Here is a 24,837-nt window from a genome sequence, read left to right as displayed (position 1 = left end):
CCCTCTGCCCACGCCCACCTGCTCACCTGCGGTTGACGTGCCGGCTGCTGAGAGGATTCTCTCTCCCCAACCTGTTTATGTCAGTAATGCTTGTAATTATTTGCTGTATAAGCCAGTGAATTTTTTTTTTTAATAGTCTCTATGAAAACGAACTTGGGCAGACTTGCAGATAATTCAGATTGGGTAGGTTTTGTAGTTATTTGTTTTTCTGTCAAATGTAGGGTGAACAAGACCTGTGTGAACAGGCGAGAGGATTGATCATGAGAACCTAGGTGCTGGTTGGGTTTGGTTTGCAGAAACCTCAGTTCTTGCTCTACCTTAAATCGTCTAAAGCCAGAAAGCAGAGATGTCGTATCACAGCACCTCACACCGTGAGAAGGACATCGGTCTTCACTCGGTGGAACTAGACCTTGGCCCCCAGAAAAGATGGGTGAGGGAACAAGCCGTGGGCTCTCGTTCCACAGTAGGTACGTTCTATAAGGGTTCCAGGAACGCAGAGTTAGCAGACACTGGACCATTGTTCCTGGAGGAAACGTGGGGTTTGTTTCCTGCAAGCCTCTGCTCACATTTTCATGTAGTAATCAGTACATAAACTTGTTTTATTAAGTGTATTTCTGTTTAATATATACCATTGACACATGACCACTGAACTCAAACAGCTGATGGCACTGTAGCTCATCTCACACGCGTATTTTTCTCCACAAAGCCCGTCACGGGCTTCTAGCTGTTGGGGACACTGAGCGGCGCTCAGCTCTGCTCTTGGTGACCATTTTAAACAGAATCATCAGCAAGAGGCCCTGAAGCGCTAGAGAAGCGGCGGGAAACAGATGACGAGAAGGACACTCGCTTCCAGTCAGAGCTGAGCATCTCCTTGACCAAGCCCAGCGGGGAACATGTGTGTCGAGCGGCTGACTCCTCCCACCCTGTCCCAGAACATGCCACAAAAAATGTGGGTTTGCAGATTTTAGCAAGGAGGCAAATTCACAAACACGGAATCTGCAAATAATAAGGGTCCACTGAATGGGTTGAGTAAAATAATGTGCGTGACTTTTTTTAAATGAAGTTCCCACCCCACCCCCTTTACCTGACTTTGCTCGAGGAGCCTGCCTCCAGCAGATGGAGCGCGCCCTGCTGTCTTCCGTCGCTGAGTGGGGACAGGGCCTCGACTTCCAGTGTGATGGGGCCATCACACACTCCCTGGGTTGCTAGCAGGCTGTGAGCTTAGATGTTGCGAGGTCCTGGTGCTGGTAAATATTAATTGTAAATACTCTGCAAATATTCTACACAAAATGTATGTCGTTAGTGGTAATGGTTAACTAGGAGGAGGGAGCCATCGTAGACCTCAGGTGAGATGCCCAAGGGCCCGCCGCAGACAGCTCCCTGTCTTCCTTACCTCTCACCTCACCTACCAGAGAAGGCACAGACCAGCTTCCAGGCGGTACCTTCACCTGCTCCGGGCCTAGACAGGACAGAGAGGAAAGTTGATGATGTGGGGTCGGGGGAGGGGGGCAGTGGGGCGGGAGAATCTGAACAGTGGCAGGAAGCAGGGTCCGGGGACACGGAAGCTGCGCTGTGCAGGCCACAGCTGCGAGATCTTTCCACACCTAAAGGCATTGGGCTCCCTGCAGCCATCACTGCCCCTAAGCCTTTATCACCGTTGGTGAGCTTAAGCAGCAGCCCCTCAAGAGGGGGTTGTGTTCCAAGTGGCTCACCGGCACCCACTGTGCTAAATTTAACAGAATGATAACACTGAATTTCAACAGTGAGAGGGTAGGCGTGTCAAGAGGGTGGGGGGGGTAGAGACACGGGACCACGATTTCTGGGCCATCACGGCCCGACACAGGAGTGGAGCTGCACAGACTTGGTGCTGCCTTGGTGCCACCTGTGAAGCTCAGCCGCCTCACAGGTGAGGTGTCATCTTTGGTTTGCAGAGAATTTCAAAGCCAAAAGAGTTTCCCCTCAGGTGTGTGCAGTGTCAGCTCGGGCAGGTTGCTGTGCCCCTCTGCGCCCCAGGTTCCTTCTCGAAAGGCAGGGAAAAGACCTGCCTGGGATTTCTGTGGGAGCACGTGGGGATGTGAATGTGGTTGGAAAGAGGTGCTGTCCAGGGGGACCGCCTGTGATCCTGGGAGCACCCCAGGTCTACACTGCCTGACATGGCTGGGCCTGTGAGACGGACCCCTGTGACTGGGGATGTTTCAGTTCCATTTAAATAAGGCTCTCATGGCGTCTGTATGCAGTGCAGGTCCGGAGGGTATGGGTGATGTCCTCATGGTGATTGGGCTCAGTGAAGACCTAGGAGCCTGATCTGAAACGTGGCGGAAACGGAGATACCATTACATTATGAAGTGGTATTTGTGATGCATCCATGTGGCCCAGGCCAGGTCAGGTGTATGCGATCGTCTCTGAGGTGGAGCACGACATTCCTCTTCTGGTGGACTGCATTTGTAAGAGCCTTCTAGGGCAGGGAGCCACTTTGGTGGCAGGGGAGGGTGGGCACGTGAACAGGGCTGGTGTCTCGGCTTTGCTGCTTCCGGGCTGCGTGGCCTCCACCGCGTGGCCAGCTGTTGTCTTGCGTCCGTGTTTCCCTCTGGAGGATGAAGGTCAGGTGGCGTGCTGCCTCTGTGGGTGCCCTCGGGAGCTATAGTTACTACTCAGAGGCCAGGGGCATCGCAGCGGGACTGCACGGCCACCGTCACCCACTCCAGTTGGCTGGAGGGCTCGATCACCGTTCCCCCAGTCACACATCAGGGATGCTGCTGTGACTGCTCCAGCTGCTGTGGAGATCTGCGTTTTCTGGCTTCCGAACATTTCTGATCATCAGAATCCACGGAGCTGGGGGTGGGATGTGTTCGCTCCACATAATGTAAATGCAGGTTAGAGCAGGTGGCCTCAGGTTGCCAGCCCTGTTCACACCTGTGCCGTCTACACAGATGGAGTGCCTGGGGCCGGGAGGACCTCTTTTTTTTTTTTTTTTTTTAAGGAGTTTGGTGTCGCTCAGCAGGAGCTGGTTGGCTTCTTGACATCACAGCCTCTTTATTTTGCTCGCTTGAAGCAGGAGGGAACCCCATGCAGCTGCCGGACGGGCAGCGCCACGGCCGCGGCCGCCGCCTCATGGCCTGTGCTCTCTCCTGGCAGGTGCGACGTCTGCTGCGTCACCTTTCGCACACACCGCGGCCTGCTGCGCCACAATGCACTGGTCCACAGGCAGCTCCCCAGGGACGCGCTGGGACGGCCTTTCATCCAGAACAACCCCGCCATCCCCGCCGGCTTCCACGACTTGGGCTTCACCGACTTCTCCTGTCGGAAGTTTCCCCGCATCTCTCAGGTACGCCATTGGCCAAGGCGGGACCCAGCTTCCCCACCCGAGGCAGGCTCTCCTTAAGACGCTGCCCTTTGGGCTCGGTCTGCCCCTCACAACCCTAGCTGAATTGAATCTGTATTGTTAACAGTGGTTCTTTAACATGCATATCACGGCTAAATATCTCTGGCATTGTAGTTTCTGTTCAAACGTTCTGGGTCATTGTTAACCTGAGCTGCATTCCTTCTCTGCTTATAAAATACCTGCCAAAGCTACTTTGGCGGTCATTCTTTGAAATTTTCAAAAATCGAGGTAAAAGATACCAACAGTGAAATTCTTCAGAAGCCCCAGGCTCAGTGTCTTATCCTGTATGTATACACTCATGTGCATGCGTCTGTGTGCACACACCCACATGTATACGCATGCATATATCCGCGTGTGTACCCACGTCTATGTGCTCTTGTAGCCCCAGCCGCCACCCCCTCATTCTCCCTGGAGGCCCTTCTCAGGTGGTGCCTGTCGCCCACAGTCAGAGGAAGCCCAGTCTCCACTGATGGCAGGGAGTTACCATCATTTAGTTTTGTAGGGACCACGTTTTTAAAGAGAGAACCCAGCCTCTGTGGTGGTGGTACTTCATGGCACTTTCCTGCCACTCTGCCCAGAGGCCCTGGAGACTGCCTCCCTCATTGGGCAGCTGAGGTTCCTAAGGTGCTTTGTAGCTGGTGCTCCTTTCTCAGGCCGAGGGGTATTTGCGGGCAGGGGAGGGTGGGCTCCCCTCGGGCTGGGATAAGGGCCTGGCCAGGCCTGCAGTGCAGCCAGGAGCAGTTGCTGACTCCTCTCTGCCGGCTTCCCCGCAGGCCTGGTGTGAAACGAACCTGCGCAGGTGCATCAGTGAGCAGCACCGCTTCGTCTGCGACACGTGCGACAAGGCCTTCCCCATGCTCTCCTCGCTCACCCTACACAAGCAGACGCACGTGGCTGCCAACCAGAGCCCGGACCGGCTGCAGGCCAGGGCCCCGCCGGGCGACGACCCGGACCAGAAGGTCTTTCTGGCGGTGCTGGGCCTGCAGCACGCGGAGGACGTGCGGCCTGCGCCGGCGGAGGAGCCGCCGCCAGACGACAACCAGGCGATCCAGCTCCAGGCACTGCGGTGCCAGCTACCTCAGGAGCCCGGCTGCGCCGGCCTGCTCAGCCTGGCCCCCTTCGACGCCGCTGCCCTGGGCGGGGCGCTTGCCGTCCTCCCGGCCGCCGCGGACAGCGTGAAGCACCTGGCCCTGCAGCCCTTCCAGAAGGGCTTCATCATCCAGCCCGACAGCAGCATCGTGGTGAAGCCCATCTCCGGGGAGCCGGCCATCGAGCTAGCGGACATCCAGCAGATCCTGAAGATGGCTGCAGCCGCGCCGCCCCAGGTCGGCCTCCCGCCGCTGGCCAAGGCGCCCGCCGCGCCACTGCAGGCCGTCTTCAAGCACATGCCCCCTCTGAAGCCAAAGCCCCTGGCCGCGCCGCGCACGGTGGTGGCCACCTCCACACCCCCGCCCCTGGTCAACACCCAGCAGGCCTCCCCCGGCTGCGTCAGCCCTAACCTGCCCCCGCCACCGCTGAAGCTCCTCAAGGGCACGGCGGAGGCGGCCCCTGGCGCCCACCTGCTGCCGCCCAAGTCGGGGGCGCAGCTCTTCCTGCAGCCGCCGCGCCTCGAGCTGCCTGGCCAGGCCGAGGTGAAGACGCAGCTGGAGCAGGACAGCCTCCTGGAGGCGCTGCTGCCGCTGAGCGTGGAGGCCAAGATCAAGCAGGAGATCGCGGAGGGGGACCTCAAGGCCATCGTGGCGGGCCCCGGCGGCAAGAAGGCGCCGGCCGTGCGCAAGGTGCTCTACCCCTGCCGCTTCTGCAGCCAGGTGTTCGCCTTCTCGGGCGTGCTGCGCGCGCACGTGCGCTCCCACCTGGGCATCTCGCCCTACCAGTGCAACATCTGCGACTACATTGCCGCCGACAAGGCCGCGCTTATCCGCCACCTGCGCACGCACAGTGGCGAGCGGCCCTACATCTGCAAGATCTGCCACTACCCCTTCACGGTCAAGGCCAACTGCGAGCGGCACCTGCGCAAGAAGCACCTCAAGGCCACACGGAAGGACATCGAGAAGAACATCGAGTACGTGACGAGCAGCACGCCCGAGCTGGTGGACACTTTGTGCTCCCCCGACACCGTGTGCCGGCTGTGTGGCGAGGACCTGAAGCACTACCGTGCGCTCCGCGTCCACATGCGCGCGCACTGCGGCCGCGGCCTGGGCGGCTGCCCCAAGCCCCGCAAGCCCTTCGAGTGCAAGGAGTGCAGCGCTGCCTTCTCGGCCAAGCGCAACTGCATCCACCACGTGCTCAAGCAGCACCTGCACGTGCCTGAGCGCGACATTGAGAGCTACGTCCTGGCGGCCGACGGCCTGGGCCCCGCCAACACCCCCGCCGAGGCCCCGGGCCGCACCGACGAGGGCGAGCGCAAGCCCCTGGCCGCCTTCTTGGAGCCCCAGAACGGCTTTCTTCCCGCGGGCCCCGCCCAGCCTCTGCCCGCGCACGTTGCCGTCAAAGTGGAGCCCGCCAATAACCTCGCCACTGACTTCAACGAGCCCCTGGACTTCTCCCAGAAGGGCCTGGCCCTGATCCAAGTGAAGCAGGAGAACGCAGCTGCCTTCCTGAGCCCCTCCGCTCCCTACGATTGCTCCATGGAGCCCATCGACCTGTCTATCCCCAAGAACTTCCGGAGAGGAGACAAGGACTCGGCTGCTCCCGGGGAGGCCAAGAAGCCTGAGCAGGAACCTGGGAGCAGCGAGCAGGCCTCCCCAGGCCCACCAGCCTGCCCCACGCTGCCAGCGACCTTGGGCGCCAGCGGGCCCCTGGAGAAGCCGGGGGTCCCTGCCGCAGCATCCTCGGCGGCCAGCCCTCTGGAAGCCGCAGCGCTGCCCCTGCAGGGCCCCGTTCAACTCGCCGTGCCCCTCTATTCCTCAGCCCTAGTCAACAGCTCTCCGCTCTTGGGCAGCTCAACCCTCGGCAGCCCGGCCTTGCTGCGGCCGCTGCGCCCCAAGCCCCCCCTGCTCTTGCCAAAGCCCCCCGTGACAGACGAGTTGCCCCCACTGGCCTCCATCGCCCAGATCATCTCATCTGTGTCCTCGGCCCCCACCTTGCTGAAGACCAAGGTGGCCGACCCGGGGCCGGGAGGAACCAGTGGTACTGCCGCGGCCTCAGATGGCATCGGGGGTGCCCTCCCCAAAGCCACCACCGACATCACCAGCCTGAAAGAATCCAGTGACTCACCGCCCTCCGCCAACAGCCCAGAGGCAGCCTCGCCCACCGAGCAGGGACCAGCCGGCTTGTCGAAGAAGAGGGGCCGGAAGAGGGGGGCGCGGAGCCGGGCGCGCAGCAGCGGTGGGGTGGACCTGGACTCCAGCGGGGAGTTCGCCAGTATCGAGAAGATGCTGGCCACCACGGACACCAACAAGTTCAGCCCATTCCTGCAGAGCGCGGAGGACGACGCCCAGGACGAGGTGGCCGCAGCCCCCGCAGACCACAACGGGCCCAGCGACGAGGAGCAGGGCAGCCCACCCGAGGACAGGCTGCTGAGGGCGAAGCGCAACTCATATGCCAACTGCCTGCAGAAGATCAATTGCCCGCACTGCTCGCGGGTCTTCCCCTGGGCCAGCTCCCTGCAGAGGCACATGCTCACGCACACTGGTAAGAGAGCGGGCGGCGAGGAATGGGAGCCACGGCGGCCCTCCTCCCCACCCCGATTCCCAGCTTGTCCTCCTCTTCAGTCCCAGGAGTTGGGGGGCTTGCCTGATGGCCCAAGAGTCTGTAACCAGAATGGCCTGTCTCCGTCGTCTGGGCCCCCAAGGGCGTCTGGAAAAGGGAGGTGGTGGGGTGTTTTCAGGTGCGGTGATCCTGGGCCATCTCATCCCTTGGTTGGGAGGAGGCACCTAAGGGAGCGGGGACTTTGACAGAAGATTTTGCATCCCATCCTCAAGGCAGCTTTTAAAACTGCAAACATTCTGTGATGTTCTTTTGACTGCTGTGTATTCTAAAGGGAAATATTGCAGATTGTGCAGCCACTTTTCAGTTCAATGAGGCAATGACACCTTCTCCTGGTTATCATGATCATTAGTGTCAGACTAGTTTTAGAATTAAAAAATTTTTTTACTTGTACTAAGGTGGATTGTTCCAGAGAAACATGCGAATATATTCTTCTAAGTAACAGGTTTAAGTTGTCAAACAGATAGCCCCAGAGTATTTTTCAAATGTTTTCGTATATTATAAAGAGAAGTTTAAGATAAGAAACACACTTTAAGTAATTTGACTCCAGGTAGTTAATGGTCAAGTGACTATGCAACTTCCATCTTAATTCTGAGTCACTGAGGATTCAAACAGGATTTATGTCTTTGAACTAAGGGTAGTTTGGGTGAGATTCTTAACCTTTTGGAGATGACCACCCAAATATAAAGTGATCGGACCTGAGACAGAACAAAAGAGTTGTACGGTACAAGATTGCCAGATAAAACACAGGACCCCAGTTAAGTCTTGGATTTCAAATAAGCGACAGATGGCTTTTAGGGTACGCATCTCCCATGCACTGTTTGGGGTAGGCTGAAGGGGGACATGGGGAGGGGGTGGCAGAGCCGTTGCGGGTGACGGGGGCCCTGGGGGGCTTCAGGAGGAAAGTGTTTCTTAGAAGGCACCCCCCACGGCAGTCTCTCTTGCCGCCCTGTTGGGGTTGTGCCCGCCTGTCATCTGCAGGGTCTCTGAGAAGTGAACACTCCTCTTCCGACTTCTCAGCAGCCAGCTGGTCGGGTCTGAGGAGCCGGCGCTGCCTGCCCACTCACTCCTCCCCCGGCGCCCCGGGCCCAGCAGGTCCCCCCGACTCTCGGACGTTCTGTTCTCTTCCCGGCAAACCCACAGTCTCCCTGAGAGGACTGTGCGGCCGGTACTTCCTCTCCAGACTTGTGCCAAGTCTCTGTAGGCATCTGGCAGAAGTTCCCTTCAAGTGCCCAAGCGTCCTCTTGGTTTATGATTTGGAGGTGTGGGCACGGAGCGGGGGAGAGGGGAGTGGGAGACGGGGCAGGTGGGGGCAGGCAGGACCTTGTTTTCCCTGCTCAGTCACCGCGCCCCTGAGGGCTCTGTCCCTGTCTGTCTGCCCTGTGTTGCTGCCGTGGGCATCGCAGGCCTTGTCTCTGGAGGGCGGAGCAGCTGTCCAGAGCTGGTCTTGGTGACAGGCCACGAGGGCCATGCTGTCCCCATCTTGCCCGGAGGAGACCGAGGCCCAGGGCGGGTTGAGTGATTTGCCTGCAGGCGTTCAGTGGTGGTCCTGGGTTGGGAGCCTGGCTGGGTCCCCTGCCGCCGCCCCGGCCCTGTCTGAGCATGTGGGGGGGGGCGTGCGTGTCCTGACCCATCCCCAAGGCATAGGATGGGGAGGTGGTTTGAGACAAGGTGCAGCATGGCTGCGGACCCCGAGCTGCTGACAGGATGGTGTTAGCCACACACTTTGGCCCGGACAGAGGCCGGCGCCCCGGGGGCTCAGTTACTCTACTCTGCTGTTTCACAGCCTCGGCTTCCAGAGGCAATCTCTGCATCAAGCTGCCTAGTGATTTTAGAGAGTGTTCAGCAGCAGGGACAGGGAATTCCATCATCTCTGCAGGATCTCCCAGACATGTTTGCAGGCCATCCCGCCACCTAAACAGGCAGCATTAAGCAACCCAGAGGCTGAGTGTCCAGCTGGGGGTTCACTGTTGCTCAGGCAAGGGGCGTGTGGTCGCAGCCCTCTCTGCGTGACTCGGGTTCTAGGAACCGTGTCTCAGGAGGAAGCTGGCATGGCTGGCGCACTTCGTGACCTGGCGTGGTCTCCACTCACAGCTGCTTCCTCCTTCCGCTCCTCTGCTGGCCCGAGGCATCTAGTTGAGGGGAGCCGCCCTGGTTCCTTCCTTCTCGGCCTGACCAGTCCGCCTCTTCAGAAGATGGCTCTCTGGTTTCCGCCTTTTCCCCTCGTGCGCATCCCGTGTGTTTTCAGGCTACAGGTAGAAAAGACAGTGCCAGAAAATGGTTCATTTCAGCCCCACCCAACTTCCTCCTGCTGAAATGGAGCGTCGGGACCCTGTGAGGGCTGAGGTGCCTCCAGCTCTGCCGGTCCTAGTCCCTGGCCTCGCCCGCTTCCTCGTGGTTGGTCTCAGTGATGTTTCTTCCAGCCTGGATCCCACCTACCTTTCCCACTCTCTGTTCACAGATACTGCGTTGGGGCTGGAATCTGTGGGATGCACGCCTCAGTGTGGAGCACGCTCCCAGCGGGATGCAGGCCTCTGTGGAGCGCGCTCCCAGCGGGATGCACGCCTCTGTGGAGCGCGCTCCCAGCGGGATGCACGCCTCTGTGGTGAGTGCTCCCAGAGTGCTTCCAGTGGGATGCACACCTGTGGAGAGTGTTCCCAGTGGGATGCACGCCTCAGTGTGGAGCGGGCTCCCAGTGGGATGCACGCCTCAGTGTGGAGCACACTCCCAGTGGGATGCATACCTCTGTGGAGAGTGCTCCCAGTGGGATGCACACCTCTGTGGAGAGTGCTCTTAGCGGGATGCACGCTTCTGTGGTGAGTGCTCCCAGTGGGATGCACACCTGTGGAGAGTGTTCCCAGTGGGATGCACGCCTCAGTGTGGAGCACACTCCCAGTGGGATGCACACCTCTGTGGAGCGTGCTCCCAGTGGGATGCACGCCTCTGTGGAGCGCGCTCCCAGTAGGATGCACGCCTCTGTGGAGAATGCTCCCAGTGGGATGCACACGTCTGTGGAGAGTGCTCCCAGTGGGATGCACGCCTCTGTGGAGCACCCTCCCAGTGGGATCCACGCCTCAGTTTGGAGCGCGCTCCCAGTGGGATGCACACCTCTGTGTGGAGAGTGCTCCCAACCTCGCTGGGGTTTGACTGCTTTTCACCTTCTTAGGCAGCAGGTCTGGGAGCGTCTTCCTGGCCAGCCCTGCGTTGTCTCTGCCCAATCCTGAAAGAAAGAGACCCGGGGGCAGTAGGGCGATGGAGAGCTGGCTGAGGGGGTGAAGCCAGGTCATCACACTTACTCTGGGCGTTCACCCTTGATTCCCTCCTGCCCTGCCTGCCAGACAGCGCCATGTGCCTCTTGTAAAATTTCTCTCGTTTCTTGCCTGTTCCGACACCGCGAGTGTGGGTCGCAGGGTGTCATAGGTCTTTGGTGCAAAGGTGCATTTGGTGTCAAAGGTCTTTGGTGCCTGTGGTCACAGGTGCGCTTAGAAACAGCCCTGCTAACGCAGTCTTCTGTGGCTGTTACCAAATGGGTAAAATCATCAGATACCTTCGACACGGATCACCAGTCAGCAAGGCTTTTCTGAAGACTGTGACAATAAAATACTAGAAGGGTTTTTGTTTTCCTCTGTCCGTGTGTCTGGAGGGCATGCTGCTATTTAAAAATGTGTGACTTACGCAGTGAAAGGGGGACTTTTTAAAGACTCCCGTTGGTTGTCACTTTGGGAATCTTCCTAATTGGATACAGTACTTCCAGGTCATTGAGTTGGTTTCTAAACTTAACCTTAGCATGAATCTTCCTCATCATGAGATATCCGCCTGGCTCTTGAAACCGGCTGTAAAAGTGAAGCGTTTACCAGTGTGGAGATCGTAGGGTACCTCATATAGTAGGGAGAAGCAAGAAGCCAGCCGCTCTGTGTGAAATCAAGAACCAGATTACAGCTCACAGTCACAGCTTCTGACTTGTTTTCTTCTCAGGCCTGTTTCTCGTGTTTTCACACTGGCCTGACTCAGGGAGACTGTGATTGTTGCTTTTGGAGAATGAAATGTTAAAGGGAAAATATTTTCTTCTTCCTTACAACAGAGCCTAAATAATTATTAAACATTAGGTTTGACATTTAGTGAAAAGAAGTAATTTGAAGGGCACACACACACACACAAAGAAAACATTAAAATACTTGACAACTCGTCTTCACACAAAAAGCCATGACTTTTTTTTTTAACATGGGAATTTTTATAAATTTAGCACAAAACATCTGCAAGGTTTGCGAAGCACGGGTTCTCCAGTTCATCCTCTCAGGCCCACGTGGAGCTCCCTAGAGTAACTGTTTTTAAAATTTGCAGCTGTGCTGGGTCTTTGTTGCTGTGCACGAGCTTTTCTCTAGTCGCAGCGCGTGGGGCTGCTCTCCGGTCATGAGGCACTGGCTTCTTACTGTGCTGGCTTCTCTGGTTGCAGAGCGCAGGATCAAGGCGTCTGGGCTCGGGAGGTGTGGCTCCTGGACTCCAGAGCACAGGCTCAGTGGTTGTGGCCCTAGGACCTAATTGCTCAGCATGTGTGTGGGACCTTCCCGGACCAGAGATCGAATGAACCCCGGTCTCCTGCACTGGCAGGCGGATTCTTTACCGCCAAACCCCCAGGGAAGCCCTGCACATGACTGGTTTCTGATTCCACTTACCCGTCCTTCTAATTGCACTGTCTTTGATGGTTCTAGACATCTGTATTTAAAAACCTCTACCAGCAGTCTGGAACCATCTCTCAGAGGAGAGTGGACGTCCCTTTCTTTGGCTATAGCTGATGCTCAAACTTGGGCTGTGTGGATTCAGGCAGTGCGAGCCCTTCCCGTCCTGGGAATCTCGGCGCCAGGCCCATGTTGTCCATTCCCCACGTGTGGGCTTGTGTGCCTTCACCGGCTCTGGGGCCTGGTGATGCGCGTGGGGATCGAAATGGAAGGCCAGCCCCCATCGGCAGGTCGAGGGAGCAGCGCTGGCTGGCTGCCTGCTGTGTCTTGTGGCGGGGGTGGGGGGGGCGGGGGGGGGGGGCGGAGGGTGTGTGTGTGTCCAACCAGGGCAGCCCTGGGGTCATGAGATAGCGGTGAGCCCTGTTTGTTGCTATACAAAGCCTTTTCCCAGTGACCTTGGAACGTGGCAGCTGGGGAAAGCAGAGGACTCCAGTGAGGCAGGAGATGATAGCACGCCCCGTGCCCTGAAGCCCACGCCCTCCCTTCCCTGCCCCCCTCTTCTTTGCTTCTCTTCCTCCTCACTCTGTGCCCTGGCTCTGCCATGCGTCCATCCTTGCAGGCGCAGATCAGGCGCCATGGAGCCCCCAGAAGGAATCCTAACAGAAGGAGGGGGCGCTGGTCACAGCAGATAGTGGCCAGGTCAGGCAGGTTGGGGGGGCGCTCGGGGACCCAGCTTCTTCACACTCGGGGTGCTGAGTGGAGCACGTGGTCTCTGGGGAGACTCGTCCCTGCTGGCCCCTCATCTCCCACCGGAAAGAGTGTAAAGTGAGGGGGCAGACCCGACACCGCCCCACCCCCGCCCAGGCCGTCTAGCTGGCTAGAGCCACAGGACCCTTGAGCAGAGGTCGGGCGGGAGGCGCCCTGGGAAGTCCAGGACTCAGCTCTTCCTGTCCAGGTGGGCGGGTCAGACCCCTAGAGACCCCCGGGGTTTCGAGATGGCCCTCCATCCTGTTCGGTGCCCCGCGTCTGCAGTGCTGCCAGGCTGGGGTGTGCGCTGGCATCCTCGCTGTGGCGGCCACGGGCGGGGGCCTGCGCACGTCCCTCCTCTCACCTCTGTTCTTGTTATTATGTAAGATTTTTTTTTTTTAATTGTGAGATTTATTTTAAAGATATGTGTCTTGCTTTCATTGTTAACTTTCAGTATTTTAAAGACAAACCCATTATCCACTCAGGATGAGGGAAGATGACCGTTTGCCTTATTGAAGTTCTCGGGGTTCATTTCTTACTGTGTTTTGTTTATTTTCTTGAAAGGGGTGGGGGGTGGGAACCAATGCCAGTGATCCCCGGAGAAGGAACCGGAAGCAGACTTTCCTTTTTCGCTGCAGTAGAAAGCCAGGTAAATATGTATTTTTTTTCCCCCGATTCAGGTCAGAAACCCTTCCCTTGTCAAAAATGCGGTGCCTTCTTTTCCACCAAATCTAACTGTGAACGACACCAGTTGCGCAAACACGGAGTTACCGCCTGTTCCCTGAGAAGAAATGGGCTTATCCCCCAGTCAAAAGAGAGTGATGGAGCCCGTGATAGCACAGGTAGTGCCTCCAGGCGGTGGAGAGGGGCGCCCTTAGCCGCCCGGCCTCCCTTTCTCTGCAGGAGCCCGCGTGTCCCAGCTGCTGGGGAAGGTCTGACCTTCCCCTCCCCACCCCCCCACGCCTGCTCTTGCCCTTTGCCCCCTAGAGCTGGGCGGTGCGGGAGGGTGAGCAGTCCCGCTCTTTGTAGGAACACGTCTGAGAGGGATGTGGAAGCGCTGGGCTGGTGTTTTGGGAAACCCCAGCGGGGGCCTTGTCCTACAGGGCAGGGATGGGCCGGCTGGGAAGGTCCTGCAGGAACCCTCGATGCCCCGCCCCCCACGGGGAGGGGCCGGCCAGGCGGAGTGTTTTCTTTTCAATAACTCTCTTCCCAGTAAAAACCTTAGTCCTGTTTGAGAAAGCACTGTGCATGTCCTTTCTCTAATCCCATCTCCGCTTGCTCCGAATCCGGGTATTATTCTCGTGTGCTGATACGCGCTTCCTTCCTCCAGCCCTCCAGAGCAATTAACGGCTGCCCGTGCGTCCCCCGCCGCCTTTTTCCCTTCCAGCTTCTGTATTTACTCATGTTCTCTGTTGAGTGCCTTCCATTATCTCCAACCGCTGGGGGTTTGTGTCCCTCACCCCCGAAACAACACCAAGCATCGCTGCCTTTGGGTGGCCCAGACGCGGGGCCGGGGGCTGACGCTGAGGAAGTGTTGCAGGTGTGGGTTCAGTGTGACGGATGGCGAAAGCTTGACTTTTCCCCATTTTTTGAAGCCGAGGAGACTCCCCCCAGGTGTGTTTTCCTACTGTTCCTGGGCACTGTGTCCCATGCTTCCTGCCCTCAGACTGAGTGGGGCGGGGGTCCCCCTCTCCTGGGAGTGAGCGTGGACTGGAGGGCCGGCTCTAGCCCCCGCCCCCGGCCGCCTCGTCCGTGTTGTCAGAGACGGGGAGGGGGTCGGTGCGGAACCTCTTCTCGGGGCCACGCCTCCCCCCAGCCAGAGAGACGCCATGCCCTCGGCCATGGTCAGACCCTCCGGCTTCCAGGCCCACGTGACTGGCCAGGATCTGCTAGTGGAGAGGAGTCCGGGCGCCCACGGAGTCTTGCTGTGACTGCTGCCCTCGGGCCCATGGTGCTGGGTGACCTGCCATTCACCCCGCGAAGCTGGCCACTGGGCTGGCAGGGCGCAGCTTCGTTGGGACGGCCCTGCCAGTGTCTGAGTCTCCGCTGCCACGTCAGGTTCTGCCCGGCCCCACTCTTGCAGCCCATCAAGGTTCCCAGGGGACCGCGGGGCGCCCTTGGCGCCCACGCTGGCAGACGAGTCTTAAAGTGTAACAGCCACGATGCACACTTTGGGTTCAGCATCTTGAGCTGTGTGACCAGGGAGCACCCAAACCAGGGCTCCTGCAGACGCGAAGCTAGTCTTAGCCTCCGGGTAGCTCCACGTCTTCACGGTGGGGGTACTTGTTTTATAAACTGCAGTTATGAGTTTGGCTTTTCCAAGTTTCACAGCACCCTCCTCACCTCGACCCTGCCTGGAGGGTGTATAGGTTTCCTTTAAGGGACAAAGCCTCTAGAAAAAGAAAATTCAGTGAGAGTTGTAACGAAAAACCAGCATAGAGAAAATATAGGTTTGGTGTAATTGTGGTCACAGTCCGCGGTGAGAAAGAAGGCTGAGAGAGAAGACGAGAGAAGGAGGGTCGGGGAGCAGGAGCTCCGTGCTTTCGAGAGCTTTTCACACCAGGTAAGGGCGATGGAGGGTGGAGGTTTCTTTCAGGCTTCTTCCCATGAAGTGAAAAAAGTCAGGCTTTGGAGAAAAACCATAAAAACACAAAGGCAGGAAACGACCCAGGCCGTTCTTGAGGGATTTCTAGGTTTATATGCCTGGGTTGCATTTTCAGAAAAATCCCAGAACATGTTTTGCAACATAGGTCTGACTTTCTCAATCACAGAAGGTCTCTCATCACAGTGTGCCCCAGATTTTCCCCAGAGGAACGGGGACAGTGCTGGGATGGGGCAATGTTAGCTGAAAGGGACGTGTTGATCATTCAGAGCCAGGCTGAGACTGAGGTGCACTTTGTCCCCTCGGAGGATGCTCCTGGGTCTTCCTCAGGTGATGCTTGTCGCAGCCTTCCTGTTTGTGGGCACCTGCGGGTGACTTTTCAAATCAATGTTAGCATGAAGTTTTTCGGGTTTTTTGGCCAGGCTGCGTGGCCTTTGGAATCTTAACTTCCCTGACCAGGGGTTGAACCAGGGCCCACCGCATTCAAAGCCAGGGAACTCCCCAGCATGGGTGTTTTGAAACTGTCGCTGTAAGGTGGCCCCCTTTGCTGCCCTGAAGCCCCTCATGCCCGTGTGGGCCGGGCCCCTTACTCCCGGCCTCGCCCCTGCCCAGGCAGATGGATGTTTAGGACGTAGGTTGTCAGCTCAGTTGGAGAGCCTGAGATTTCTCAGAAGCAGTAGATGTTTACTTGTTCGCTTGACACGGAGGTCTTCACTCTCACAAGAGAGGAGCTTTATCTACGAGTGCCTTCAGAGGCTGTCTGCTTCCTCTAGCAGTTTTCTTAGATTCGCGTCACAAACAAGGGCCTGGCTGACGGGAACAGAAAATGTTTAAAGCCGCATGGCTTACAAAAGTCACCAGCTCAGCCGCCTGCATTTGGGGAGGGCGCGTGGTGAGGAGAGCGAGGTCCGCGTAGGGCCTGGTCTTGTACGTTGCGAGTCCACGAGACCCAAGAGGTTAAGTCCGTTGCGCTCAAGAAAAAGCTCTTGGAGTGGCTTGCAACTGCAAGGGCCCGGCTGCTGAAAACGCCCCCTGGTGGACGTCGGGCAGAAGGCGGCCAAGCTCCCCAGAGGAAACGAGCTGGCCTCCGCTGCCTTCAAAGAGAGCATCACCCCCGCTGAGGAAGGCCCCGCGGTCAAAACACTGATCTGAGTATGTTGACTTGGGTTTGGTTTCAGAATTCACTTAGTTTATCATCTTAAATATATTCTACTGCAATCGAAATCTTAAATAACCCATGTTCTTTTGGTGAAAAAGAAAAATAGTGATTAGTGGAACAGGCTAGAATGTTCTGAGACAGGAAGTAACCACACACACACATATACCCCTTGGCTTCCCCCCCACACCTTTGGTTTTAATGTAACTACCCACCGAACCAATAAATAGGAAACCAAGCATTCTGTACTTTTTTATTTTGAAGTTTACACCAAAATCCATTTAAAAGGTGCTCTCCGAACAATTAAAGAAAATGAGCATCTGATTTTTCCTTGGAAAATGGCCTAGATGTTGGTGTGGGTGTGTATATATGTATGTATCTCGGGAATCTTCTTTAATCTTTTGGGTAATTGCCAAAAGCCATTTATTGTCAGAAATTTTATACTCAGCCCACAATTACTTGCTTCCTTCTGAAACCTTCTGAGATACTTGCACAGAGGCTGCCAAAAAGTAGTCAGAGTGAAACCAACGGAGAGAAGGAAGCGGGAGAGCCGTGTAGCGGGCCTTGGTGGAGCCGATGCCTTTGCTTCGCCGCCAGCCCAGAGATCACAGCCCTGATCTCTGCCCAGATCACAGAGCCTGTGCCTCAGGCCGGCGTGGTGCTGGTCTGCACACGGCAGGGGAGGGGCCGGGTTCGGTTTGTGAACCCGAGCTCAGAGAACGGGCCTTGTGAGGGCGGCGCGAGCCGTGTCTGCCGCAGAATGGGTTCCGTCAGCCTGCCGCCGCAGCAGTCCCCCGGCCGTTGTACTGTAGTTAAAAGTTGGGCTCAGCAAGCTTCAGCTTCACCCTCAGAGCTCATGATGGATAAGGGGCTGAGACCTTGTTCGACTAGAATGGCGAGGAGATGGTGCTTTTGATCAATACCGTCATCTCTTGGGTGTCGACAGTGTTCCCAGGGGGCCCGCCCTTAAGAAGGCCGATAGAAACCGGCGGACTGTCCACATCTGGTTTTGCTGTGGAGAGTGGACAGGTAGGAACCAGTCGAGAGATAGGAAACGTCTCCGCTCCCTACCCGGGTCCCAACAGCAGCCAGGGGGCCCTCAGGTGTGCACACAGGTGTGCATGTGTCTCCTGTTGCCCGCGAGCTCTCCCGGAGACCAGCCGTCAGGTGGGAGCCTCTGGACTGCAGACACCGAACCCTGGCTCTGCCACCTCCCGTGAGCCCCTAGATCCCGGGGGGGGGGGCGGGGCCTGGTCCTTTGTATGCTGCATGTGTATACGGCTCTCTGCTCTGGAAAATAACTTCTCCCGCTCGGCTTCCTCAACCTCCCTCGCGCTGCGAGTCTCTGGAATGCGCCCGCTGTCCTCTCGCGGTCCTGTCTGTCTGGCTGCCCTGAGCCGCTCGCCCACCCCTGGGGACCCGGAGCATCCCTGTGTGTTCCCGGGGAGGGGGTGGGGGGGAGGTGGAGGGGACAGCTCCAGGGGTGGAGGGGAAGGCGGAGGTCGCAGGCGCAGGCAGCCTGGGACCCCAGCCTGTGTGTGCGCCCATGTGGAGGCTCCTTTTTAAAATTAACCTCAGATCCGCCTGGGGGATGCAAGGGGTGACGAGGATTCGGGTGAGAGAAACCCTTGCTGGGGTTTGGGAGACAGGCCCCGAGGGGTGGGTCACGGGCGAGCCCTCGGAAGGGGTGTGTTTGGGGCCGCGGGTCTCAGCCTGCCCCGTGCTTGCTCCGCAGACAGCCAGTCGGACGCAGAGGCCTCGGCGGCTGGCAGCGAAGTGCTGGACCTCACCGCCCGGGAGCTGCCCGCGCCAACCCCAGAAGGCGCCTCGGAGCCCAGCCCGGCCGCGGCCCCGGCCCCGGAGGACCCCCCTGGGGGCGCGCAGGAGGAGGCGGAGCAGGTGGCGGCGGAGGAGGACGTGCATCCTGAAGAGGAGGACGCGCAGCCCACGGAGGAGGAGGAGGGGGAGGAGGAGTGCGCAGAAGAGGAGCCGGCCGAGGCCGCCGACGGCCCCGAGGAGGACACGGTCAGCAACAAGAGCCTGGACCTCAACCTCGCCAGCACGCTGATGGGCTTCAAGCTGGCCGAGGGCGAGGCGGGCGCGCAGGACCACAAGCACACCTGCCACGTGTGCGGCAAGAGCTTCAAGTTCCTCACGACCCTCAGCCGCCACCGCAAGGCCCACGACCGCGAGGAGCCCGGTGACGAGAGCGCGCCCCCCCGGGAGCACGAGGGGCCGCACCCGGCTGACCCTGAGCCCCCCGCCCCTGAGCCCCCGGCCGAGGCGGAGGTCACACCCGATGCCCCGGCGGAGAAGCAGAGCGAGGCAGCCGAGGGCCCCTCGGACGCGGACGGGGACGGGGAGGGCCCCGCCGAGAAGAGACCGCTGGAGAAGAGTGACGACGACAAGAAGCCAAAGACAGACACGCCCAGGAGCGCAGCCAGCAAGGCGGACAAGAGGAAGAAGGTGTGCAGCGTGTGTAGCAAGAGGTTCTGGTCCCTGCAGGACCTGACCCGGCACATGAGGTCGCACACAGGTGAGGGGGCGGGGCAGACTGGGCGGGGCGGGGGGGCGGGGACGGAGCTGGCGGCCCCGGGCACACTGGGCACGCAGAAGGCCCGTCCTCTTAACACCCAGAGGGCACGGGGAGCGGCAGTGGTGTTTTCCAGAGCCTTCTGATCAGCCTCTTTGCCCTCTGCACCTCAGTCTTCCTGTCCCTAGAAAGGGGGGTGATGGCTGCCCTTGTCTTCTGGAAGCTTCCAGAGGAGTACGGGTGCCAGGAAGGGCTGCGGGGTGGCCCAGGGAGCAACAGTGTGGCGGGAGTTGGGCTGGGCTCGTTGCACCTGGGCCTGCACGCGGTGGCGGGGGGGGGGGGTGCCGGGGGTGCCCGTCAGCCAGCTCTAGTTGCCCGGGCCTGTGCGGGCGGTGGGGGGGGCTCCCAAGTGTGCCCATCAGCCAGCAGGTGCTGGGTTGGCCGCAGGGCTGATGGGGCTAAACCGAGAGGGCACCTGCTCGCTCCCCGGGCACAGCCCCGCTCCTCCTGGAAGCCACCACCTCTGGGCATGAGGCCACAAAGCCCCTGCAGGGGCCACTGCTTGGGTAGAAAGGAGGCCTGGACGCCTTGCCCCACCGAGCAGGAAGACACCCCCGTGTCTTGGTCTGTGTTTCTCTCCACTCCCGGTGGCTAAGGAGGTTTCATCCCCTGCCGAGCCCCTGCACTGGGCTCCCAGCAGAGGTGTTCGTGGGCTCCGGCCAGGTGGTCCCCTCAGCTGCTCTGCGTCCAGGCGCTAGCGGGTCTGTAGCTCTGACTCCGCAGTGGGGCCAGCCCTGGGGGCCCTGTCCGGCACCTGTGTGCCCGAGGGTCCCGGGTTGGGGGTGAGAAAGCAGACCGGACCGAGGCTGAGGAGAAGCTCCGTGCGGCCCTGCTCCCTCTCCTGTGCTGTGGTTGGGACAGAGGAGGCTCCTGTGAGCGGACCGGGGGCTCAGCGGCCCACCACGCTACCCCTCGGGCCGTGGCTGTACGTGGGCGGAGCTGGGCGGTGGTCGCGGGCGGCCGGGCTCACAGCCCTGAATCCCTCTCGGTTCCCCAGGAGAGAGGCCGTACAAGTGCCAGACCTGTGAGCGGACCTTCACGCTGAAGCACAGCCTGGTGCGCCACCAGCGGGTCCACCAGAAGGCCCGGCACGCCAAGCGCCACGGCAGGGACAGCGACCGGGAGGAGCACGCCGAGGAGGACAGCGAGAGCGAGTCCGCCCACAGCGGCGCGCACCCCGTGTCGGAGGGCGAGGGCGACGCGGGCCTGCACGCCAGCGCCCACGTGGCTCTCACGCGGAGCCGGAGGGAGAGCCTGGCCGCCAAGGACGCCGGCCGCCGGGAGGAGCGGGCGGCGGCGCGGACGGCGGGGGCCAGCCAGGCCGCGGCCGGCAGGAGCACGCCCAGGGCCACCGCCGCAGGCAGTCCCCCGGAGCCAGCGCCCCAGGGCGACCCCGGCCGGGAGAGCCCCGCGGGCCTCCTGCAGGACCTGCTGGAGCTGCCGGGCCGCAGGCCCGCCCACCCCCTCTTGCCCACTGCCGACAGTGCCTCGCTCCTGGGCCTGGAATGACGACCCGGCCCGCCCCCCAGCACGCAGACGAGAGCCAGCAGAGCAAAGCGCCCTGAATCTGCTTCCCGAGGTGCCCTCAGTGCCCCTTGGCTGCTGGGAGGCCAGAGAGAAAGGGGGCGGTCGCCCCCGGGTGCCATCGCCTTACAGACCGCGGGGAAGGGCCGCACCAGCGATTCGAGTGCCTTAACTACTTACAGCCCTTCGTGTCCTCCTAGGTGTTGTGTTTCCAAAACGACTTTTTGAAAAACAAAGCAAATATTTTAATGAATTATTTGGAGAGGACCTTTTCATTTAAGCATTAACATTACCTTCTGTCTTGGTGTGTGTGAGCTTGTTTTTGCAAATCTGTGATAGTCACGTTTGTTCTATGAGCTGGAAACAGACGAAAAAAAAAACATGCCCTTGGATACCTATGGCCAATAACTGGAAGAAAGTGACGCGAATTCCATGTAAATTCCCAGAGGAAATGTGGATAAGATGCTCATTTCTCAAATAGACTTTTTTTTTTCTGTTTGCTACATGGTGGAGCTGTAATCTGGTCCTCGGTGTACTGCAGGATGTGGTTGATGAAGGTTTCCAATTTGGTTCAAGCCAAAACCAGGAAAGGTTCTAGCTTCGACCTGGGACACATTTCCACTCTCAGCGTTAGACATGCCGTTACTGCTGCAGTTTCCAGACAGAGGAGAGTCCCCCTGGCAACTGAACCGGCGGAAAACATGCATAGATGTCATATATCTGATTCCTACCCCCAACCCCCACCCTTTTCGGTATATGTATTAATAATATTATTATTATTATTATTATTTGTAGTTCATCAGTTTGCTGGTCTCTGCAGTCAGCAGAAACAAATGGGCAATATTTGTCCTGGGAGACCCGGGCCGCCCCCGCCCGGGCCTCCCCGCGCGTGAGCGTCCACCCGCAGCCTCTGCCAGGCCCCCTGGGGCGGCAGCTCTTCTACTGTACTCAGACACGCCTCTCTTCTGTGACTGCAGCACCCAGCAGGGGCCCCGCGGTCCTCCGCCCGCCCCTGGGGGGCCGGGGGGCAGTGGGGAGGGGAGAGGAGGCGAGGTGGGCGCCGGGGCCTCCAGGGAAGCCGGGCGGCAGGACCCGTTGCTCGCCAGGTCTTCCTGCCAAACCCAGCCCAAACCCACCGGCGCCCCCGTCCTTTGCAGAGCGAGGGAGTTCTACTACTGGTAACAAAACTGCACACGGGAGACGGAGGAGGGATGTACATTCCCTTCCTGTAATCTGGGGTTGGTGCTTGAAGAGAAACACGTGTCTCTAGTTTCTGGGTCGCCCGAGCCTCTGGGCGCACAGAGGTGGATTTTCTTTTCGTGAGCATCATATGCAGGCAATAGACCCCCTCACTGTAGCTGCCAGCAGTGACTGGAAACTGACCCTACTGTAGCTGGGCTGTGCTCAGCGGCCTGTCCTCTAGCCGGGACCCCCCGGGACCCCCCGAGCCTCAGTGCCTCAGGCCCCCCCCGGGACCCAGGGCTCCTCTGTCCTCAGACCTGTGCCCACCACAGGGACCCCCGCCCTCCCTTCCTCACCCACTCCCGGTGGCCAAAATCCAACCGCCCAGACTTCAAAGGAAGCTGTGTGTTCTTGATGTGATGAAAAAGCGGTATCTTTGCATGTGAAAGGCGAAAGGTTGAGGTATATTAAGATTTTTAACTGTATTAGGGATGTGTGAACCAGTTTCAAAATGAGGTTTTATTTACTTTAGGTGAAGACGAATCAGAACCAATGACCCCCCCGCCCCACCCCCGACCCTGTATCACTTCATACGAAGTGTGGTGTGCTTGCCTAAAACCAGTTCATTCATCCCTTAATTTTTTATGACGATTGCTGTTATTTTCATTGTTATTATTATTATTTGGGTGTTTTGTTTTCCTTTGCAGCTCTCCACACTAAAACTCGGAACGTTGTGGGGAGAAGCCACGAGTTAAGTCTGCGCTGGGGTGAGATGTCGCCGGAACCAGCCCGGCACTGCGGCCAGGGCTGCCGCTCGCAATAATCACTATTGATTTAAAGCTTTATTTAGCCTTCATCTGTGCCCTCGTAGTCGATAAGGTCTTGCCACGTTTTATTAGTGAGGTTGAGAGATGTATCATCTGTTTGTTGTTCTGTCCCCTCCCCCAATATTAAACTGTGAAATTTGTGATTTGTTTAAACTCTGGGTGAATCATAGCTTAGTTTGCATGTCCAGCTCATTTGTTCCTATACATTTTGTTTGATTCTTTTTCTCCTTCTCTCAGGGCTTTTACAAAAAAAAAAAAAAAGAAATATATATATATGGATCTTCTGAAAAGTTTTTTGAGGTGCAAGTTTCTCTCTTTTGTTTTTTCTCTTTGATTTATGAACACGATGCTGAGATTCAATCACTACATGAAACTCCCGGCTGTGAAAACAAGACGAAAACCCGGGGCTGTTTTTTCCCACCAGCCCCCAGGGGAAGCCGTGTGGCAGTCGGATGCCCGTTTGTTTCAGAAAGTCTCACCGTTCTTTGCACGCTCTGTTCCTCTCTTTCCTCCAGAAGGAAGTTGATCCTGGTGATTTCAGCCCATGCATTAAACAGGAAACAATAATAAATGTGTAGAATTCATATTTTTCTAAAGGGAACTTAAAAAACTGCTGCTACATGTTGTGTACAAAACTGGTTTATGCCACAAGAACAGAGAATCACAGATCCGGGTTTGGTACTTCTCGTCCCTCTTTGTGTCCAGTTGTATAGACTTCCAGATTCAAAATGAGAAGAAACGCTGTTCTGTATCAAACCATCTACAAGCAATAAATGTTATATTTTAAAAACGGCAGGTTGCTGATCCTGCGGCCGTCCTTTGATTTGCTGTGGTTCTCTGAGCTCGTCCCCAACCCGGGCCGCTGCCTGGTGGGAGTGGGGGTGGGGGGCCATCATTGGACGTGGGCATCTGTGGCGGTGGGTGGGAGAACCTCAGGCCTGCTTGCTGCCTGCTGGGCACCTGGGGTTCCCACAACAGCCCTCACCCAGGCAGCATCTCTCAGCCTCGGGCCCGCGTCCCCGCTCGCCCGGGGGGTCTCTTCGGGGCCCCGAGTGGTCGGCGGCAGCAGCTCAGGCCTCGCTCACGACAGCTGAAGCGGGGGGTGTGTCTCCGGGCCACGACCCCCTGGACACACTGTGCTGGCCCTCCCCCTCCAGTCAGGCTGTGTGGGGTTGAGTTGTCCCCTGGGCGGAGAGCTCCCGACTCAGACCTGCTGGTGTGCACAGGCCAGGGGCCTGGACAGCACGGTGACTCCAGAGTTTGGGGGACACAGCCAGTCAGAAGCCACATTTGCGGGATCTGCTGTCACAAAGCCACAGAAGGGCCAAGGCCCAGATCCTGTAAGCCCAGAGTGGATCTCAAAGCAGCTTGGAAGGAAGCGGGGTTCAGGGAAGCTGATTGTAAATGTTTCCAGCAAGGTGACTGTGTCACAATTCTGAGCGCAGAGTGCTCGGGTCCTTCAGGCCTCCAGGTCCCGGTGTCGGGGACCGCGCCCACCCCCGCTGCTTACCCCCATATCACACACACTAGCCTCAGGAGACTGACTGTGGGGAGGTGCAGTGAGGGGTCCTGAGTTGTATTAATACAACAACCAAATAACTCGGGAGCGACTTTTGCATAAACAAGCAGCTCCCAGGAAGCAAGGCCTCTGAACTGTCCAGCCGTGGGGCCGTTGAGCCGCGCTGACGGCCACCCCGCTTCTTTGCGGATGGGGTCGTTCCCGGCTGGGAACCAGGACCGTGCGTGGTCAATGTGAAGGGCAAAGGGTCAGCCCCTTTGGAATAGGATGCCCAAGATGGGGCGCAGACTCCAGGAAATGCCCACATGTCTGTGTGTGTGCGTGTTGCGTGCAGCCCCGGGCGGGCAGTGCTGAAAGCAGCCTACAGGAGGCGCCAGATGGGACCTCTCAAAAGAGCAAGCCCGTTCCTTAGGAAGAGGAGCTGAGTTCATCTGCCCCATCACCTCCCCTGCTCGGGATTGTGAGCTGACCCCCTCCCTCTGGGGAGTGAGCTGTGGGCCCCTCCTGCAGGCCCCCACCTCCCGCCAACCCCGGGCAGGAGGGGAGGACCCATCCTGCAGGCTGGAGCCTGTGGGTCTTGCAGAGCGGGAGTTCCTGGCAGAGTGTGTACTTGGCCTCAGGGCGATTTCTGTCGTGAGCCTCAGCATTCAGGGTGACGTGTTTATTAGGTAAACACGTGGGCTCGGGCTTCCCGCTGTCTCTGCAGAGAAGCCGGTGAGGCGCAGGTGGCCCCAGAGACGCAAAGGCCTTCTTCAGCAAGCTCTGCTTCCCCTTCAGCCTCCTCCCGTTAGAGACCCCCTCCTCGGGTGCACCTTCCCTCTGAGATTTGGGGAAACAGAGATGTTCACGTGTAAAGATCAGTTTTACTTTTGCACCCGTCAAGACAAGGACGAGGCCTTGAACTGAATGGAGCTTCGGGGG

The 24,837-nt window shown here is 58.4% G+C and overlaps 1 protein-coding gene across 7 annotated transcripts in view; it reads left to right on the top strand.

Annotated features, from left to right (window-relative positions):
- Positions 1–23,192, top strand: part of RREB1 (ras responsive element binding protein 1) — a 166,797-nt gene extending 143,605 nt beyond the window's left edge. For 6 of the 7 annotated variants that reach the window (XM_061398926.1, XM_061398927.1, XM_061398924.1 and 3 more), the window contains exons 9-13: positions 3,136–3,325; positions 4,156–7,015; positions 13,194–13,355; positions 18,007–18,807; positions 19,862–23,192. In XM_061398926.1, the coding sequence (XP_061254910.1) occupies positions 3,136–3,325; positions 4,156–7,015; positions 13,194–13,355; positions 18,007–18,807; positions 19,862–20,373 (4,525 nt within the window). In that variant the 3' untranslated portion in view covers positions 20,374–23,192. The remainder of the gene's footprint in view (positions 1–3,135; positions 3,326–4,155; positions 7,016–13,193; positions 13,356–18,006; positions 18,808–19,861) is intronic. The other variant, XM_061398930.1, reaches the window with a different exon arrangement.
- The last annotated feature ends 1,645 nt before the right edge of the window (positions 23,193–24,837 follow it).

The sequence above is a fragment of the Bos javanicus genome, chromosome 23 (genome assembly GCF_032452875.1).
Source record: "Bos javanicus breed banteng chromosome 23, ARS-OSU_banteng_1.0, whole genome shotgun sequence".
Lineage (NCBI taxonomy): Eukaryota > Metazoa > Chordata > Mammalia > Artiodactyla > Bovidae > Bos > Bos javanicus.
The sequence above is the reverse complement of the archived record's forward strand: the minus strand, read 5'-3'. Positions and strand labels throughout refer to the sequence as shown.